This window comes from Salarias fasciatus, chromosome 19, assembly GCF_902148845.1.
Source record: "Salarias fasciatus chromosome 19, fSalaFa1.1, whole genome shotgun sequence".
NCBI classification, from domain to species: domain Eukaryota; kingdom Metazoa; phylum Chordata; class Actinopteri; order Blenniiformes; family Blenniidae; genus Salarias; species Salarias fasciatus.
The window spans coordinates 21635466-21655245 of record NC_043763.1 but is presented as its reverse complement, the minus strand read 5'-3'; the positions used below and the strand labels follow the sequence as shown (position 1 = coordinate 21655245).

Here is a 19780-nt window from a genome sequence, read left to right as displayed (position 1 = left end):
CTTCTCGAGTTGAAATGCCACCATATTTCTGTTCATCCTGTAATGTACTGGTGACTGACGCAGTCTGTAAACTGCCTTCAACCACTCTCAACTTGGATTAACTGCACCCTCCTGCTATCATGGGTTCGATAAAGTGATGTAGAAGGTAGAAGACTTGGCAATATCTCTTGTCCGATGAGATCCTTTTTGTCAAAATATATAACCAATTTAAAAAAAAAAACACTCATTGATGAGACAAAGAAATCATGGCACTTACTTTATTCAGATTGGATTCATTAATTACTTCAGTAAGACCTTTATCAACAGCACATAATGTGAATCATACAGGACTGATAATCACATGACTAATAAATTGAATGAGCTGCATGTCCTGAACTTTACTGCTGGAAGAGTGGAGTCACATTACAGATTAAAACAGTCTCCAATTCATGTTCACTGACCTGCACAGAAAACCTAGACCACAAGTATTTGATTTTCTTCAGCATATGAGGCGAAGCAGTCAGGAATAGAATGAGACAAGAGTAAGGAAATGCATTCATCGCATTTCTTACCTTAACCGTCAGGAGACTAAATCAATAAATATAAGCGTTTACAAACTAATTAGTCCTGAGCCTGATTTCCAGACGCTAATAAGTTATGTTTTTTTTTTTAAAAGTCTCTCGGAGAGAAAAAAGAAAAAAAAAAATCCTGAAAACATACATTTCCAACTACTCCGTTTCTACACGTCAGAGTCAACGCTCAGGAAGACTCACATGCTGAAGGGCATTTTCTATTTGAAGTCCTCCTTTCTTTCAACGTTTTTAAGTGAATGTCACAAGCAGCAGTGGCTCCAGGCGCTAACACACTGTTAAAGGTCAAACCTCCTATGGGCACGTCTCACGTTTGAAGCATGAAATTTCAGTCGAGTTGGCAGTAGCACACTTAATCCATGTGGAAACTCAACACAAACATGGCTTTGGACTCCTGCTTACAGTTGAGATAAGAAGTTTCAAAGGGGAACCGGCGCCATGGCACGTGAGAGTCAAACATTAAAATCGGCAGAGCGAGTTCTATTGGCCGAAAAGGGACAAAAATCAAAGCTGGCAACTCGTAAGACCCCATTACCTTTAAAAACAGACTTTTCTGAAGTGAAAGCTCACAATCGGCAGCAACATTGCATATTTGAAGATACAAAGACGCAGCACAAGGTGAATATTAACGGAGCAGCGCGAGAAAACTAACAGCCAAAGCTTTATAGTACCGTGTGTTCAAAATAATGTTTCGCGTGAGAGGTGAACCAGTGGTGAAACAATCTACGTTTCTAATAAATAATTTACCCTTGAGGGGAAAAAAACAAAACAAAAAAAAAAAAACCAACACACAGTGACATTGCATAAAAGAACTCCAAGGCACGCAACTTTTCCCTTTGTTCACAGACACAGAGCGGCGCAAAGGCAGAAACTCAACATCTATGACGTTCTGTCTGACCGCATGTACCCGCAGTGTGGGCTGCGGCGGCTCGCTGACAAGCTGAGTGAGGCTGTGGTGTGACATCGACTGACATGTTCAAGTTCGAACTCAGAATGAGGGAGACCAGGGAAAAAAACATAACAGGTGGAAAAAAAAAAAAGCTTAGTGTAGGAATCGGATGCTCATTTTCTGCTCCACATCCACTTTTTCCAGGACCTGTGGAAAGAAAACAAAGAGTTGGTACCAGGAAAAGGAATAAGCCACAAAAAGGTGTGTAAATGTTTAAAAGCTGCACACTGCAGAGGGAATAATTCACCATAAAACCATCAAGTCAGTGTTTGACACAGTTTAAGTAAATACAGTCCACACAGAACACTCCTTTCAAGAAAACATTAACTTTGACTTTCAAACCGACTGCAGTTTTTATATGAGGTGCTTTAGAGGTCATTCCAAAAATCTACTGACATGATATTTGAACCACTATCCTGAAAATAGTTACACAGAAACACAAAAGTGGCTGCAGTTGTTTTCTTCAGTGGAGGGAGATATTATTGAAAGACATATGAGTATTTCAGATAGAATTTCAATGTAAAAGAGCAGGGTTTCCACTCTTAAAAAAAAAAAAAAAAAAAAGCACCAGACAACGTGACCGGCAGGTTTCCAATTTACCAGATAAGCGTTTGATTTCCCGGTCAAATATTATCAGAATTTATTGAGCTTAAATGCTGCAAAGTATACCCCCGCAGCTTCCGCAAGGTTATTTCCAAAGGGCCCTGCTGTTGCCTGTCAAATTTCGTGTGGACTAAATTAGGGGATATAAAGTCTCCTCACCTGCAAAGCAAGTCTGTAAAAAAAAAAAAAAATCTATTCCTGTCATTAAGTAGGGTGTAATTTCAATGGATGTAATCTTAGTCGCTCTACATGACAAAGTGATTTAGAAAACATAAATAATCTGGTCCTTGAAACATTTGTTCTATCTTCAAAATAAAGTTGTGTAAAAACTTGAGTGGACTGTTAACAAAAACTGATTATAAAACTCTGCACTGTGCATCAATGAGTGATGAGGAGTCAAACAGCGGCGTCCCGGACAGCTCCTGAACAATGAAAGTTAAGATCCGCACCTTGACAGCGACTATGAGATTTGGGCTCTATAGGGCTCTAATCCTTTCTCCTCTGAACTGTTTTGTTGAGTAAAAAAGTCTTTAAGTTTCGCCTGTTTCGACATGTGTCTCCCGCTGTATTGTTGTTGTCCTGCGCGCTTTGTCGGAGTAAATGAAACACGTGCTACAAGTTTAGTTCCGCCTGTAATAAAAGGTTTTGTTCCACATAGACCTCGCCTATTCATAAAAGATAAAATTTCGTTTTTTTTATTGTTGTTGTTGTTTTTTTTTGTTTTTTTTTTTAATAAAATGACATGGAAATTTCCTTTTTTAATTCAAATTTTGCTTGAAAGGAATATTCAAATAAAAATTGAGCTTGGAGGGAATATTTTCACTGGACATTTTGACCGGTGGTGTTAAAATATGTCAGACTTCGGCAGATTTTACTAAAGTCCGGTAATTACCGGATAACGGAAACCCAGGTAAAAAGGAAAGTGACTGGCTGTACTCTACACTTACTGGCATACTCAGGATTCGATGGTTTAGCGTTTAAAGTGGTTTGAAGGAGGTTAACTGCCATCGTGTAAACTTACACCTAAAATGCAACGAAAGTTTTCACTTGAAAACATTGTGTAAACGGAGCCTTAATGCATGTCATTTTTAAAAGTAACACTCAATTGACTAACTATTCTACTATGCTATATTAAGCACTCCATGCCTACCTCACACAAATGTCAAAAATAAATAAGTAGATAGGAAAGAAGTAGTTAATGCAAGGAATAAAAAAAAAAAAAAAAAAAATTAAAACATGCCTTGATAAATTCATTGAAGGAAATGGAGTTGTCTCCATTCGTGTCAGCTTCCTGAATGGTCCGATCAGCAATGCTGCCAAGCTGTTCATCCGAGATATTTACGCCCACCATCATCCGTAAGACCTGCAGAGAAACAAACAAAATGCCCCTGTACAGTTAATGAAGATAGATTATGCTATTTTGTCTGTTTATTACAAATTGAAGCTCAGCACATTTCAGCAACATTAAACATTCACAGCTGGTGAGAAAGAGGTGTGTGTGGATGAATATATATATGTATATGTATAAGTAACATTTAGAAGTCTTTTTTCCTTGTGACAGGAAGCCAGTGCTCAGATCTGGGAACAGGACTGAACCAGTAGTCAAAATCAACTGAGGGCAAACTGATGGATCGGCTTCTCTAATCTCTGCTGATGCATCAGCACTTTACACCTTGCCATGTTCTTCAGATGATATTAAGTTGCTTTTGTAACTATTTTAACATAGTTGGCCAGTAATGGGTCACAGTTCATGAACACAGCAAGAATTTGGCCCTGTCAATGTTTTTTTTTTTAACCTCACAGACCAAAGGAGATCTTTAAACGTCTCACATGGCTCTACAGAAACCGATACTTTTGTCTTTTTGAGTTCAAGAAAATTTGTCGACTTTCAAAAGTTGACTTGCTGCGTTCTCTCAGTGTTCGGACAGTAATCTGCTGGTGAAACAGTGACATGAATCTGTGTGCGTGAGAACGTGAATGTCAAATAGAAGTGGGCCAGGAAGGAGCCTTGAGGAACTCCAAATGTAATTATGATCAGCCACACTTGAAATCACCAGCGGACCCAAGAAGTTCCTGTTCCACATCTGAGGACTGTACTATAAAACTCGATCAATGTATCAATGTCACTGAATTCATCATACCACAAAGCAGGTTAATTTCTTCCTTCCTTATGCCGAAACGATAACCTAGTTAACGGCAGATTACGTTCTGAATGAAGGTCAGCGAGTTTAAAGGCAACGCCTCTCAACCAATCAAGTCTCTCAGAAAATGACAAAAACTCACACAGTGGGGCTGAGTTTCAAAAGAACTCAGTGGAAAATCTAAACTAAGGGAAGCACACTGAAGAAGCGCTGCCTGAAACGTCGAAGCTGAAGTAATGAAACCGAGTGACCAGAATGCCGTCTGATTATACTATTTGAGGAATTAATATCTTAGTTCATCAAGTTAAACATTAACAGAGTGGATTATTTCCCGCCAACAGCATTCCTTTTAGGATTGCGCTGCAGTGACAGTGTTGCTTTTGATCTGGATGATGCGTTTGAATTCTTTTTTTTTCTTCCATTTTTGGAGATTAACTGAGTGCTCCTCCATGGTAAAGTATGCTGCTCTGCAGGACTTACAAGTGGTCAGTCGCTGCAAACTCCGTCCCTTTTATGTGAATGTGCAGTGTTAAAAGTTTGGAAAGCCTGGCTTGAATTATGCAGTTGATATCAAGCTTCCTTATCGAGGAATGCAAATGTCTGGTTAAGTCAACCCAGAAAACAGAGAGATAACCTTTTCTGAACTTGCTTGACTCAGACTTAAAAGGAGCAACGCAAATATATTAACATCAGTAGTGTGTTTATCTTTCTAATTAGACATCTTGAAACTTCAAAAAAAAAAAAAAAAAAAAAAAATTCCACACACCAGCACAAGTTCAGTGACAAATAAACAGTCCTTTGAGTCACGCTCGGTGGTGCAGCCTCGTACAGCAGGTGACACAAATGTTTTGCACAAAACAAGAGATCTGTCTGAGTCGTTTAACCTGCAGCTTACGCCAATTACAGGTCACTCAATGTCACCGAAACCCGCCAGGCTCAGCTGGGGGCAACAAATGACACAGAGGGAGCACAGAGGAAGCCAAAATACAGGTTATTAAACCGTCTGAGGAAAACCAATGTGTAGTTAAGATCAAACCAATCTGTAGTTAAGATCACCTATCACACCATTATCAGCACATGGGCAAAGTCTCCTCTTCATGGAGATCCTCTCCATGCAGCACCTTAAATCAGACATTGCACCATAGTTTTCGTCCCTACAAGGAGGGCGTGGCACTTATTTCCACAAATAATAGAGAGTGACAAATGATTGAAAAAGAACGTTTGGAATCTGAATCACTGTGTGAACCACAAGCTCACCTGCAGCAGCTCGTCCCGGGAGATTTTGTCATCTCTGTCCAGGTCATAAAGACGAAAAGCAACTAGAGAGAGAAAGAGAAGAATATGTGAGCCGTCGTTGTGAAATCCCGCGGATGTTTGGGGATAGTGGAGAGCAGCTCCATCTGCACACGCCCGTGTGACCCACTGCGACACTTACAGAGCAGCTTGTTTGTCCTGCTGTTGAGCGGCTCGCTGGCTGTCGGGTTCTTGTTCTTCTCGTTGTCCTCGATCGGTCTGAAGTGAGCCAAAGTCCGCATGAAGCCCCTGAAGTTCACCTGGTCCTCGCTGCAAACAGATGAACAGTTAGAACTGGGAGCGGGTGGAGAACACAGAATTTTTAAATCTGGTTCAGATTACTTTTGTCGTCAAATTCAACCTGGTGAAGGCAACACAATGAAAACTGGCAGCAACCTGATACCACTATGTAGACTTGAATGCTCTCTGCCTGCATTCTCAAGTCGCTCAAAACCAAACCGAAGGAATGAGAACCCCGCCTGAGATTAAAACTGCTACATATCTGAACTGGGATTTAAATAACATTTCCAAATAACATCTGGACTCAAACTTCCACATAAAAACAGCCAAGTAACTGTCAAATATAAACATAGAACCTCATTTATTGACATCCACACGGCCTTGGCAGGAGAGACCGAGCTTCTCCGGGAGCCACATTAAGCTTTGTGGCAGTGACTCAAACCTACTTTGGCACAGAAAAACAAGATCGTCCAAATGTTCGCAGAGGAAAAACAAGTTACTCACCCTTCAGGGAAAAATGCATTGATGATTCTGTCTCCCAGAGGATTGATGGCCAGCTCTGGGATCCTCTGGAAATCTTCTCGACTGCAAACATCAAGGGACGTCATCTTAATTTTTCATGGTTTAAAACATAGTTGAAGTTCATAGAAACAACGATCCTTCCAGTTTCAGACAAAGATGCAGCCGAGTTTGATAAATGAAAACACGTTACACAACCCAGCGATTATGTAAAACTTCTAAGATTTTGTTACTGAACACTTTTTTTCGTAGGTGAAAGAAATCAAGTAGATTCTGTCATTTGGCCCCAACATTATCCTGCTGTGATATATGTGCAAGCTTAATGTTATGGCAACGAGCGCACGATAAGGAAGTCACATTGAGGGGAAAAAATGGGAACAAACCTGACCTCTGCTGTGACTAATAGCACCGTAACAAAGACGAGTACAACTGGGAACTTGTTTTATGTAAACACAACATCTTTCAAAGCACTGACTTCCATGAAAACACGCACACACTCATGTTTCCTGTTCTGTCCTTGAGGCCGAGCTGCACATCCGGAGACCAAAGGACCGTGTCAAACCACAGCTGAGGCTCGACTTATTCAATGATTACCCTTTTCTTCACCTATCACCTCAAGTTAGCCAGAAGAATGGCACACTGGAGTCACAATGAACCCGAGTGCTGAGTGTTTCATCTAAAACAACTCCACTTTATGCAACTGCCTGAGCAAAACTGCTGAATTAAAGCCAATAATGAAATCATTTCTGTCTGTACTGGCTTCTGAAGGAATCAAAATGATATAACAACAGTTAAATTCATGAGGGGATCGCAAATCCCTCTTCATTTTCAGGGGTATTACCATACTTTGTTCTGAGAATCGGTGAGTCTGTATTTAATTCATTTATGTCACAAAAATATCAACTATAAAAAGTATCAAGACATGGACAAAATTAGAGCTGAATGCATCTTTTGTGGTGAAAAACTGACTGCATGAAAGTTTGAAACTGAGGTGAAGTGGTATCAGACCACCGAACACCCCGAGATATAAAGCATAAACCTAAAAAGTTCATCCTCAGAGAAAATGTACCCATACTTACAGAACAGAACAAACTGTACTTCACATATAGTGAGTTAAGGGGTTCCTGCTTGTACAGGGTGTGGTGGGCGGTAACATAAAAGTGGATCCCTCAAAAAAAAGGTTGTGAATCAGTGATCTGCAGTATCTGACAGATGTTTAAACTTTATTTCCCTTCGGTGGATAAAGGTATGCTGGTTACCTGAGGGTGCCGTTTTCCCCTTTATCCAGGCTTGTGAAGCGGCTGTACAGGCGGGTGATCTGACTGTGGGAGACTGCAGGACACGGAGGGACAAATATTTTACTTCCATGCAGTTAAAACCTTTGGAAATGCGAAGCGTTTTAGCGCGATCTACTTATTACCGATTATAATATATGCATTAAGTAGAGAATAACTAATGCAATCGCTGAAACCACTCAAAAGCGAAATATGCAGTAACTCAAGCAGGGCAACGCCTGTCACCTCAGGGGGAAATGCACAGAAAGGAGTAAATGTCCTTCTCGGTGTGAAGAAAGACCAGCTGAGAGTGAGGGTGTCACAATTCAGCTGTACAAGTACACTATTGCTCAACATCCATCACCTTTAGTCTAAAAGGGCAACTTACAGCCAGTCTCCTTCTTGATCTCTTCGATCTCCTCCTCTCGGAGTAACGTGGACGCTCTGGATCCCATATTGAAAGGTTAAAAGGTTTAAAACCCCGATCAGCTGTGGAAGAATCTCCACCCGGACCACCAGCGCTTTAAGTTAGCAAACAAGCTAACTCAACAAGCTAAAGAAAAAAAGGGTGAAAAAAACTGTTCCGCTCGCTCTGCAATGGGCAAACACAACCGGAGGTCAAATCAAACGGCCGTTTTCCGTCTTTCCGTCGAAGCAGCTCAGCCAAGTATCTGTCTCCTTGTCACAGTTTTTGAGGTTTTGTCATGGTATCAGAATGATTCCGCTCAGGTTATCTTCCTGTTAATGAGGGGGTGGGATGGATGAGACCGCCTCCCAACAGGATGGTCTCAGCCAACTTAGGTGTCTCTATTTTGTGCCTGATTAGAAAAAAAAAAGTCGACATTAGATTTAGAATTTCAACCCAAACCACAATTACACGATCCTCGTTGGACAAATAAAGCAATTAATAAAACAATATGATTATTATTCCAGATGACTGAGTGGTGTCAAGCTTTAAAGTGACAAACGTGGGGAAAGGACGACTGCGTACTGACAGAACACCATCTTATTAGTGTTACAGTTTCAACCGTAACGTTAAATCGTGATCCTTTTAAAATACAGAGAAAACTTTTCGAACTTTATTGAAATAATAATAATAATAATAATAATAATAATAATAATAATAATAATAATAATAATAATAATAATTATTATTATTATTATTATTATTATTATTATTATTACAACAGGGTCACGATACAACAGGGTCACGATAAACAAAGCCAAATGTCAAACCAAAATAATTAAACCCAAAACAAAACAGAGCTCACGTAACATGTTTTCCTTGATATGTGAGTTGCCTCTAGGGATTTAAGTTTCACTATTTAAATTTCTGCTCACTGTGGTTGTTTATGAAATCAAAATGTTCAGCTGCTGGAAAAAAAATTGTATACCAAAATTTCAAGAAAATCCACTAGATGAGGTCAACATGAAAATATTTTAGATCACAATTCTGACAGATGGACACAAGAAGGCGCCATGGCCCTGGAGTTGGTTCACTCATTCATCAACACTAAGTAGAGAAAAAAATCAATTTAAGGAGACACAAACTACCTATCACAAGTCTGTATTCTTTGTCTTGTCTGTCAGTTCCTGAAAACTTGAAATTGATCACAGTCACTAGTTCCCTCAGTATTTAAAGTAACCAGTTGACTGGGAAGGTTTGAATACTCTCTCTCAGTAATGTACACATCACTGTATTGATAAAGCTGATTCAACAGGGATTGGTAACTTCATCTTTATTCAATCCTGATGATTATAGAAACAAATTAAGAGCGAGCAGGATTTGAGGGCAGTAGTTCTCCTGTTTTTTCATGGTTTGATGACAGCCACAGACTTGAGGAATCAGTGTTACTTGCATTTATAAACTTTGTGAATTTTGGAATTTGCTCTGATGTTTACATAAAGTTGTACCCGTGATGGAAATGTTTGAGCTCCATGTATTTAAATGAAAGTGTGTCTATAAAATCAAATTGTGTGCATTGGATAGTTTATAATTTAGATAATTAAGCATCTGAGTTGCAAAACTCATGCATCTGGCATTCATTTTTAAAGCTAGACAAAAGCTGCCAAACAGTATTTCATTGTTAAAACAAGATAATCATGAGTTTTGTGTAATTGTGACTGTTGAGATTTCAGTTTCAGGTAATGCTAAGAGACAGCAGCTCTGCAACCATTCACCTTCACAACTAAAGCCAAATGAACCTTCACCTAATGTAAGTGCGTCATTATTTCAGGAGATGTGCTGTTCCCTTTAGTGGAGGAAATGTTTGCAAGAATTATTAAAAATCATCATTACCAACATTTTGGGAGGGAATCAGGGGGGAAATTTCAAAATTGTTTCAAATTTATATCGAGCTCGACCCGCTGATCTTTGTGTTTAGAGTACTCCCTGTAAAGGTTTTAAATAAGGATGAAAACTACCTTCTAAATTGAATGGTTCTGGTGGCAAAACAATGATAACAGTTTTGTGGTGCAAACCATCTCCCCCTACAGTGAACCAATGGAAAGAGAGGATTACAAAGGTATATTTGACGGAAAAAATTACTGCACAGTTGAATTTGAACATTGAATTATTCAAAAAGAGATGGAATCCACTGATAAAACACTTAAATTTAGTATGAGGGTTATAAGTACTAGTAATGAGAATTTAGGTTGAACTGGGTACCATAATATGTGTATTACTTTATCAAAGTGCTATTTGTGAACGCACTTTCATCACTATTTTGCCGAACTGTTCATTTTTGGTTACATTTGTTTTTATTTTATTATTTGCACTATATTGAAGCTGTCCTTGAAGTTTTTTCTTTACACTGAAACAGAATGTATATGAGTGAAGATTGTGAAGCTTGAAATATCAATAAACTTTGTTCCAAAAAAAAAAAATATTATTACCGAATTAAATTTAAATAAAAATCTCCACATAGAATAAAATGTCTACGTGATGCATAACATTCATATTTACAGGATGCGTTATTTATTTTCTTGGCTGGCCTGCTACATGTGATTGAAGGACCCAATGTGAGCAGCACAGCTCCACCTAATAGGTTCAGATCATCTCTAATCAGGCTTTAATAGGAATCTATAGAAACTCCCAGCAAAGAGCAGCTTTATGAGACCTTAAAAAAAAACAAAACAAAACCAAACATGCCATGTGACACAGTCTGTCCAGTTTTTATTTCAAGATCCCTGCATGAAATCCAAGTTTGACCAGACCCAACCAACATTCACTGATCCACAATTCGTCCTTTACAAATCAATCATTCGTACCAGGCACTCAATTAAAGCTCAGAGCAAAACAAATTCACATTAGTCCAAGTTATCATTGTAATATTGTTCTAAAAAAATACAATCAGAAGCAGTAAAACTTCATCCACAAAGTCTTTACAGTGATAGTGCAACTCATTGAGTTTAAAAATTCTCAGTGAAATCAGCAAACGGGTTAAAAAAAAATAAGTGTTAAAACGTGTTTGCAAAACAAGGGTCAGGCTGATTGATTGCTAAGTGGTGCAAAGTGAAGCTCCTGGTTCACGGCTCTCCTCCGAGGCCTCGGTGTGTCTGGAGACGACCTTTCAGTAGTGACACACTGAGTCCATGGCCTGCAGGATGCTGCAGAGAGACGCACAAAACCTCATTTTAGTGTCAAATAACACCAGCAGAGTCCGTCTGCATGCTGTCGTCATTAAGTTTTACTTTCACACAATACAGTCAAGGTGCAATCAACAACTTCTTAATGAGTTGCTGTTGTGAAAGAGAATTTAAAAAAATTCCAATGGTATAATGACACCAAAGATAATTGAAGTGTGTGTTTTGAAATGATCTACAGCCATTCAGCAGTGACTGCAACAAGAACTTTATAAAGGGGAAACTGGTTGCATTAAAGTGTGTTTAACTATTAATTGTTGAATTGATCTCACATCAAATTCATTTATGGTACATTTATTATACAATATTAAAATATCTTGTGTTATTACACAGTTGATACTTTGTTATTATCCAATTTAATTTTACTAAGCAGTTAATATTTTTTTAAAATTGCACAATAATGGAATTTTTTACTTTATAATTATAATAGAAACTGTTTTGCTTTACAGTTTTTGATGTTTTTAAAGTTCTGGCACATTTTTAAAGGAAATATTTAATCATAACATTTTTTTTTTAAACATCAGGTTCATTTCATGGTTCATAAATATGAAACATTCCAATATTTTCCAAGACCTTTTTTTTTATTTTATTTAAATTGACTTATAAGCTCATATTATGAAGAAGAAAACAAAGAAGTGTTGAAACTGTCACTCATATGATGAGAAAAAGACTACTTTATGTTGGAGGAACTGTGGAAAAACTGGAGAACACACACACACACACACACGCACACACACACGTACCTGTCTGCAGAGTATCCCCTCTCACACAGGTTGACCAGAGCGTACAGATGTCTGAGGGCGTGCTCGTACTGAAACACAGCAGAACTCATGATCACCCTCTGTCCTTCACACACACTCATCTGCCACAGCGGGGAACTCCAGCTGCGTGAAAGTCACGCACAGCTGGGAGACGGCGGTGACTTTTCAATTCGTGACACAGAAAACAGAGGAGTCGTTTCCTCCCTGGGTGAGTTTCGGTCACCAGACGCAGGAATCTACAGGAAGTGACGGGGTGGCGGCGGCGGCGGCGGCTCTACCTCGAACTTGTGCCAGTTGAAGCAGCTTTGTTTGAAGCGGTTGACCGCCGCCATGTAGCAGTGGTGCTGCGTCAGGTCGGCCCTCTCCTCCAGCACCTGCTGGGTGGTGAGCTTGTCGCCGGTCACCGCCTGGACGATGTAGCGCATGCTGTCGGCGATCGTCTCCCGGATCTGAAGACAAGACGATCAGAAACACTGCGGGACGGAAACCACGGCCCGATGGGTCCGAGCTCCGGCTCCTCTCACCTGGTAGTGGGATTTGATCTTCATCAGCAGGCGCCTCCCCTCGTAGAGGTCGTTGGTCTTCATCAGCTTCCTCTTGAGGGTGGCCAGGTAGACGTCGGGGCTCGGGACCAGATCCAGACTCTTCACCGGGAGCAGTGTCTCTGGAGGAGGAGGCGGCGCGTCCGTCATGCCGTTCCCCTGGAACGCTTTGACCTTCATGCGGCCCATCGTCTGCGGGGAGAGGAGGAGCAGGTGGAGGGCATGAGGAGAGAATCAGATGCTTCAAGACGGAAATCAGAGACCGACTGATCACATTTACATTTAATTCGTCTCCAATAATCTGACGCATGCTGGAGGTTGTAGCTCTCTCTGGTCTCTCACCTTGTTCCCGTACTGCTGCACGTGGCTGGTGTTGGTGTGGCTCTTCACAATCTTGAACTGCTTCATCAGAGTTTCTTTACTCAGGTCCTCCTGGAAGAGCAGCGTCACACCAAGAAACGTAAAGGACGGAATATTTACAGAACAAGCCGTGTTCATGTGCACAATTCCTCCGTCTGTCGCAGATTAAAAAAAAGTTTATTTGGGGTTTTTTTCCTGACTGTTTCTGAGAAATGATTCTTTCCTGTAAACCTGCAGGTGTTTTCACAAGAAAATCCAGTTCTGGTTAAAGAGAAACCGCTGACATTATGACTGGAAATGTTCATTCCACTGAGTTCTTCTGAGTGGAGTTTGCATGTTCTCCCCGTATCTGCCCGCACATGATAATGTGTGTGTGTGTGTGGAGCTCAGCTGGTTTCCGCCCCGAAACCCCCAGGGCCTCCGTTCACAGCGAAGGAGGAGGAAATTATATGCTTTCTTTTTTTAATAATGCGAGAACTGAAAGTCTTAAAATATTTTGGGGAAACTGTTGAAACCGAAGCAGCTTGAAGAGTCAGTCACGCTGCACAGGAGCTGAAAGCAAATATGTTGAATACGGGGCTGATATTCGCTTCCTGCTGTCTGCTGGAAGAGCAAAACATCATTTATAATCCAGGAAGCTTCAGGCTCGAGCCACAGCAAACGTGATGCGCTCACATAAACATACAGTTAAATGCATTATTAAGACTTGGAGGCTCTGTAATGCATAAATAAGGTTGCAACTATTAGGGGGGAAAAGCATTTTTCTGCAGGTTTTATGTCATTTAGGCATCAGCAATAGGTGGAGTAGATGGGATACTTCACTATTACTTTACATTATTGGCAAATTTCTGCATTATTGGTGTATTTTAAGCTGAGGTTCAGTATCTGGCCTCTGAATAAATCCGTTTCTATTAAACCTCTACTATTTGTTAATAATTAGCGAACCACACATCAGCAATCGCCTTAAAATCTCCACCAAGTCGCTCGACGTTTCACAGCACCTCCGTTTTTACAGGAGAGCAGGTGAAACAACACCCACCACGTCGGAGTCCTCCATCCAGTTGACGCTGTACCAGTCGCCCAGGTAGGTGTCCCTCTCCTCGTCGTAGTAGCAGGCGTACGACGACTCGTGATCGTTTGCTGCCGTCGTGGCAAAAACTACAAAAATAAATAAATAAATAAATAAATAAAACATAATTTCAGTGTATCAGACTTCACATATGGAGGCTGGGTCCGCGTCTCGTGTCCGTCACATGACGGAGCGGCTCGGCTCAGAGTCTGAATGCTGACCACAGAGGAGCGAAACTGAAGTTCCAGACCACAACAGACTGGATCAGCTCTGCTCACTGACCCCACAGTCAGGCCCGTCACAAGGACAGTCCCCCGACACCACCGACACACTCACAGTACGAAGGAAAAGGCTTTCTGGGAGCATCGGTTGCTTCTCAAATGTTTGCTTTCACTGTCAAAACAAGCTTTTCAATTTCTTGCTTCGACCGTGTGAGTTTTTTTTCCCCCCCAAACGTTGAGCCGCTTTGTGACACTTTAATCAGATTTAGTTACGTAAGCGCTGATGCCCCAGAAAACACTGCTGAGATCAGTTTCATTGATCCGAGCCGACGCCTTATCTCCGCTGGAATATTAATCCGCCCGCCGAGTTAAAGTTCAACTCACCGTCAATGTCGTCGGGCAGTTGCTTCATCATTGACCCAGATTCACACGCCTCGATGTAGAACACCATCTGTGTGTGTGTGTGTGTGTGTGGAGGGTGAAAAACAAAGAGTCACCACCTGCAGATAGTCATCATCACCTGACTCCACCTGACCGGCAGTTTACCTTTTTGTATTTCTTGTTGTCGTGCATGTATGTGATGGCGTCCTGAAGGTCTTTGACACTCAGCTGCAGACAAAGAACAAGTTCCTGGAAAAACTCCAGACAGCTGTGTTTTCTAGAAATATTGATCAGAGGTGGCAAAGTGATCTCTCTCTGTGCTTGAATAGGAAGTAAGGCACACTCTCACAGCCATCATAACCTATTTTTTTCCTTGCTGTAATGGACTGGAAACAGGACGGAGGCCATTATCGAGAATCCTTTTAGAATTTTTCGCTTTTTGCAGCTTCATTGTGGAGAAATGTTACCGTCAGCTGATTAGAGTCCTCTGTCACGCCGCGGTCTGCCAAGCGTTCCGATTGGACAGGGGGTGATCTAACCCTAAAATTTCACTTCCAAAGGAGAATAAACCCCCCGGTCTAATTAAAATGAATTAAAAATACACCATGTTACCACACTTATTCAGATTTAAACTCAATTCTGAAAAAAGTTTTCAGGTGTTTACACGGCCATTTTAGAGCAGAATTAGGCTTCAGTATTATTTATAGAGGAATAAAAAGTCCCATGTAAACGCATGGAGTGTCGGGACTCAGCCTGCCTTACGGAAGTCTTTGTCACTTGCCAGCTCTGAATATTCTCGGTATGCAACTTGTCTTTTCTCACATCATCGTTGGGGAAAGCCAGAATGCCAGGCGCGCCGTGATCGGTGAAGTACACGAACACATGGTCGTTGGGGCCGCTGCCAAAGAAAGACAGCAAGAACGAGGCGGAGATTAAAACATGAAGAACTGGATTGTGATCCAGATCTGGTCTCAGGCCGACACCGACCTCTGCAGCACCTTCCCGGAGCCGCCTTTCACCGCGGCGGAGTCTCCCTTCAGCACCGCCAGGAAGTTTTCTGGAGTCACATCCTGCAGGGGAGGAGATATGAGAACTGTGATCAAAGGTCAGAAACCAGAAGATCAGGTCACAAAGGTCACACTCAGGAAAGGAGAAAGGAGAACAGAAAAGCTTCATTAATCCCAGAGGTGAAATGTGACACTCCATATCCGTTTGTGCATCAAGTTTCACATCATTAGATCTTAATTGTCCATAAACTGAGTGGTTACATAATCAATCGACCCACGAAACAAGAACACAGAGCGAGCAATCAGGCCGCCGTGAATCAGCACTTTGAGCTGGCGTCTGCCGGGACGCGCTCGCTGCCATGCGCACTCACGTCTCCGGTGTAGTCTTTCACCACGCCCTTGTACACGTCAGAGCCGTTGGGCCTGTTGATCACGATGTCTGGAGTTGGATTACTGAAAAAGAATGAATCACACCGGCATGAGGAAGAGAAACCGGCTGACAAAACACTCGTGAAAACAAATGAGAGTCAATAATTCACAGATCAGGCTTCCTCTTTATATGTAGAACAGCACTGCAGCATTCAAACCTTTCTGAAGCGCGGACACCTTTCCAAAATAAAACTCTAAAGCTGATAAGAAGCAGATCGATCACCTTTTGCCACTTCAGCAGTCTCATGTTATTGTTTTCATCGATCACCTGATAAAGCAGACAGGACAAGCTGGGGATTTGAACCGCTAACCTCATAAATATGTTGTTTGTTTTTCATAAATCCCCAAAACAAGCTGTAACGTTTCATTGATTTTAAAGATAATGACGAACAAACTGAAGATCAGATGATTAAAATATAACAAAAAGCAGTGTGGCGAGAGGTGTGTGTTCGCCTGAAAAGTTTCTGCTTCTAAATTAGAAATCTTTTACTACCAAACGAACCATTTTTACCCTCTAACACCAAAAACAATGAGTCAGGAAACATTAACGTTTAAAATAAAGATGGCAGAGCTGAAGCCTTCCTTTAATATGATGATATACTGAAAACAAAAACTAATCTAATACTTACTCAAAGATTTCATTTGCGTTTCATAGACAGTGACAGAGAAAAGTCCTTTTATATCTGTAATCATTCACTGTGCTGAATTGCCAATACATTTCATGAGGTAAAATGCTCTTAAAGTAAGAAATATTACGTTTCCCCCATGAATGAGTGTGAAAATTACACCATCCAGAGTCCCTTTTTCTTAACAATAAAACTGCAAAAAAGCAGAAAGCTGCAGTTGTATTATTTAAAATATTGCCTGCAGCTTTTACATTTTCAGGAGGTTGTTGTTTTTTGTTTGTTTTTTTTAACGGTAGTCAATGCAAACTCATTAGATCAATGATAATGTTATTACACAAATAGCTCAACTATTTTAATGCATGAACTACAAGATATTATATTACTCTTTCTATTACTACACTGCTCTCCAACTTCAAAACTTCATTAATTTATTTGACTATTCTTATTTTTTATTATCATTATTATTATTTCTGGGTCACTAAGAACAAGGTACCACATGAGGCCCACGAGTCACCAGTTGCTCATATCTCACCCAGGGTACATATTATTAAAAAGTCTCCCGGTTCATATCCAGGAATATTTGCTCTCGTCATTAATTTTTAAAACATTTTATCTCTTTTCATTTGTATCTTTCATACTCTTCATTAATTCCATAATAAAACCAGATTCCTTGTTGTTCCTCCAGCTTGGCCAATAAACAGAACGGACTGCGACTCAAGTATAATTTTTTAGTCCATTTCTGTTTGCATCATATTAACTTTTACAATAAAAAGTTAAAGATCAACGTGACACTTATAACTCTGGCGGATCACTTTTCACGGCTGCTCCTCTGTTAAATTGCTTCCATGTGACATGTGACTTCTCTCAGTCGACGTGTTGCAGCAACTCCACAAGCTGACTGGGGGTGTTTTTCTTTGCGTGAGTGTGTGTGTGTGTGTGTGTGTGTGTGTGTGTGGGTGGGTGGCTCAAACATGATTGGACTTCACAAATCACTGCTGCCACTGTCGACCAGGAAGAGTCCCGAGTGCTGGAGAGTCACAGGACACCGAAATCTCTTATCAGATTAGCTTCAACCCTTTGAGGTGACTTCAAACAGCCTAAAAAAAACCCTTCTAAAACTCTTTAATAAAGACATTTTTCACTGTCAATTATTTCACTGAGGCTCTGCTAAAGGGTGAAATAACCACATTTATTTCAATAATTCGACTGATCCAAAACCACAACGAAACAATCCTGGAAATCTCTCATGGATTACGCAATACTTCATTTCTCAAACCCAAACACTGAAGATTCGATGACTAAAGCATCAGAAAGTGGGAAGTGACTAAACTTCCTTGTTTTTCCAGTCACAATAAAATGAAACTTCCATGTTTTTGACTGTTTCCGGGGTAAAATTTACTGAATGAAGCCACCATGTTGGACCTCGTGTTGATTTTTCCTTTTTTTTTTTTGCCAATGATAAATTAATTAAATATGAAAAATGTGTGAATACAATTGAATTAGATGGTAAAAAGGCTTTTAAAATGAATGTATGACTAATTTTTAAATTTTAAACTGTGTGCTATACATGGTGATGAAAATATATAAGAAGTAGTTTCATAGTTTCTTTGATCGTTTTGCCAAAAGAAAGTGGTAGCCAATATGTGGTTTGCGGGCACATGGCAGCCTGCAGGAACCAAAAGAGTTCAAAAACAGTTAGTGACTTAAAAATGATCAATTCCAGTGTTCTGAAGCGTGCAAACTGCAAATATTTAGGAAGGTTATAACCAGCAGCAGCTTGAATACACTCTTTAAGTCTCTCAGGCTGAAAAAGGTTGACGGCACCTGTTTTCACTTCCACATTCATTTTCCGGAGGAAAGATGTTGAGTAGTTTAAAGAAAGGGTGAAAAAACTCAACTGCTGTGCTCTTTAAGTACTGAGTAATAGCATCTGGTAATAATAAGAAACCTGACTGATATTGAACTGTAATGTTTCTGCATCACTGAGGGGAAAGTGCCAACTCACTCTGGACTTTTGGCCAGATCATCATACATCATGACCACGATCTGCTCATCGGGGATGCCGTTCTTGTGCAGGATCTGGTAGGCATGGCAGGCATCAGCCTGGGGAGCAGAGGAAAGGAGTGAGACGGTTTCTGGAACCATGAACTGATCAGGACGGGAAAACACATGCAGGCTGGACAGAAAGTGGGATATCAGCTAGGGATCAAGTGGATCTGGTCATAAATGCAGAGAGTCGTCCATGCACATGTTGCAGGGCACCTTCTCCCCGGTGTGTGTGTGTGTTCTCACCTGGTGTCTGTAGTTGTACCATCCGTTGGATCCAGCCACGACCACGGCCCAGTTCTTCCCCTGGCCAGCCTCCGAGTCCGGGAAGGGGGAACCGAGAACCAGCCCGGCGCCCAGCACCCCGAGCAGGGCGAGGAGGACGCTCCGAAACATCCTGAGCGGGAATCGAACCTCAAAGCCCAAAAGCCTCTTCAGACTCGGAATAAAGCTGACTGTTCTGTGAGGAAACAAACAAACACGAGCATGTAAACAGAGCGGCGCAGCCCGGGTCACATGACGACGTCCATTCCGGGAAGCTAACCGCACCAAACCGATAAAATAACCGGCTTCAAAATAAAGGGAAACCTCGAGTCATTATACGGAATATTCAGAGAGAAAACGAACATGTTTAGGGACGGATTAAAAAGCGCTTATTACCTTTTCCCCGGCTGTGTGGAGCTGAGCGGACCGTGGAGACGCAGCTACAGGAACATCCTCCGCACGTTTATATGACGTCGGGAAAAATAGGAATGCTGCCGCAGCAGCCAATCAGAGCGCCCGGGAGGCGGGGCTTAAACTGTAATATGACATGTGATTGGACGAGCGACAATAGGCGAGCACCAGCTCGTCTGTTTTACCCTCTAAATGTAGAAACTGGTTTTCATCAGCATTTTTCTTCTGAAATCACATGACAGGATCATAACAGCCAGGGCACTTTGTACGAACTGTCAAATTCTCTCTTTGTTGTTTTTTTTTATTAGGGAGATAATTTTTAGTCCAGTTGTGTCAGACATTGACAGAAAGTAAAGCTGGATTATTGCAGGAGCTCTCACAGTGCTGGATGATGAACCACCCAGCACAGAGATGGAATCACATTAAGTTT

At 41.0% G+C, this 19780-nt stretch overlaps 2 protein-coding genes across 2 annotated transcripts; both read right to left on the bottom strand.

The window, feature by feature from the left end:
- Positions 1–243: 243 nt before the first annotated feature.
- On the bottom strand, positions 244–8334 carry chp1 (calcineurin-like EF-hand protein 1). The gene is made up of 7 exons (XM_030117206.1): positions 7977–8334; positions 7574–7646; positions 6300–6380; positions 5698–5825; positions 5520–5581; positions 3362–3484; positions 244–1665 (listed from the first exon to the last, which is right to left on the bottom strand). Exons 1-7 carry the CDS (start codon positions 8041–8043, stop codon positions 1612–1614), a joined length of 588 nt encoding a protein of 195 aa, XP_029973066.1. The 5' UTR covers positions 8044–8334; the 3' UTR covers positions 244–1611.
- A 2402-nt stretch (positions 8335–10736) lies between these two features.
- On the bottom strand, positions 10737–19422 carry lgmn (legumain). The gene is made up of 14 exons (XM_030117203.1): positions 19336–19422; positions 18922–19135; positions 18635–18732; positions 15946–16027; positions 15555–15637; positions 15390–15465; positions 14733–14795; positions 14571–14637; positions 13936–14054; positions 12879–12968; positions 12519–12728; positions 12273–12443; positions 11977–12044; positions 10737–11197 (listed from the first exon to the last, which is right to left on the bottom strand). Exons 2-14 carry the CDS (start codon positions 19069–19071, stop codon positions 11161–11163), a joined length of 1314 nt encoding a protein of 437 aa, XP_029973063.1. The 5' UTR covers positions 19072–19135; positions 19336–19422; the 3' UTR covers positions 10737–11160.
- Between the last annotated feature and the right edge of the window lie 358 nt (positions 19423–19780).

Coding starts and splice junctions, on each gene's coding strand:
- lgmn (XM_030117203.1), bottom strand. CDS start 19,071: ATGTTTCGGAGCGTCCTCCTCGCCCTGCTCGGGGTGCTGGGCGCCGGG. Junction 12,969..13,935: donor GGATGGAGGACTCCGACGTG/GTGGGTGTTGTT, acceptor CTGCTCTTCCAG/GAGGACCTGAGTAAAGAAAC. Junction 12,444..12,518: donor AGATCAAATCCCACTACCAG/GTGAGAGGAGCC, acceptor TCTTGTCTTCAG/ATCCGGGAGACGATCGCCGA.
- chp1 (XM_030117206.1), bottom strand. CDS start 8,043: ATGGGATCCAGAGCGTCCACGTTACTCCGAGAGGAGGAGATCGAAGAG. Junction 6,381..7,573: donor GGGGAAAACGGCACCCTCAG/GTAACCAGCATA, acceptor TGATGTTTGCAG/TCGAGAAGATTTCCAGAGGA. Junction 5,582..5,697: donor CAGGACAAACAAGCTGCTCT/GTAAGTGTCGCA, acceptor TTCTCTCTCTAG/TTGCTTTTCGTCTTTATGAC.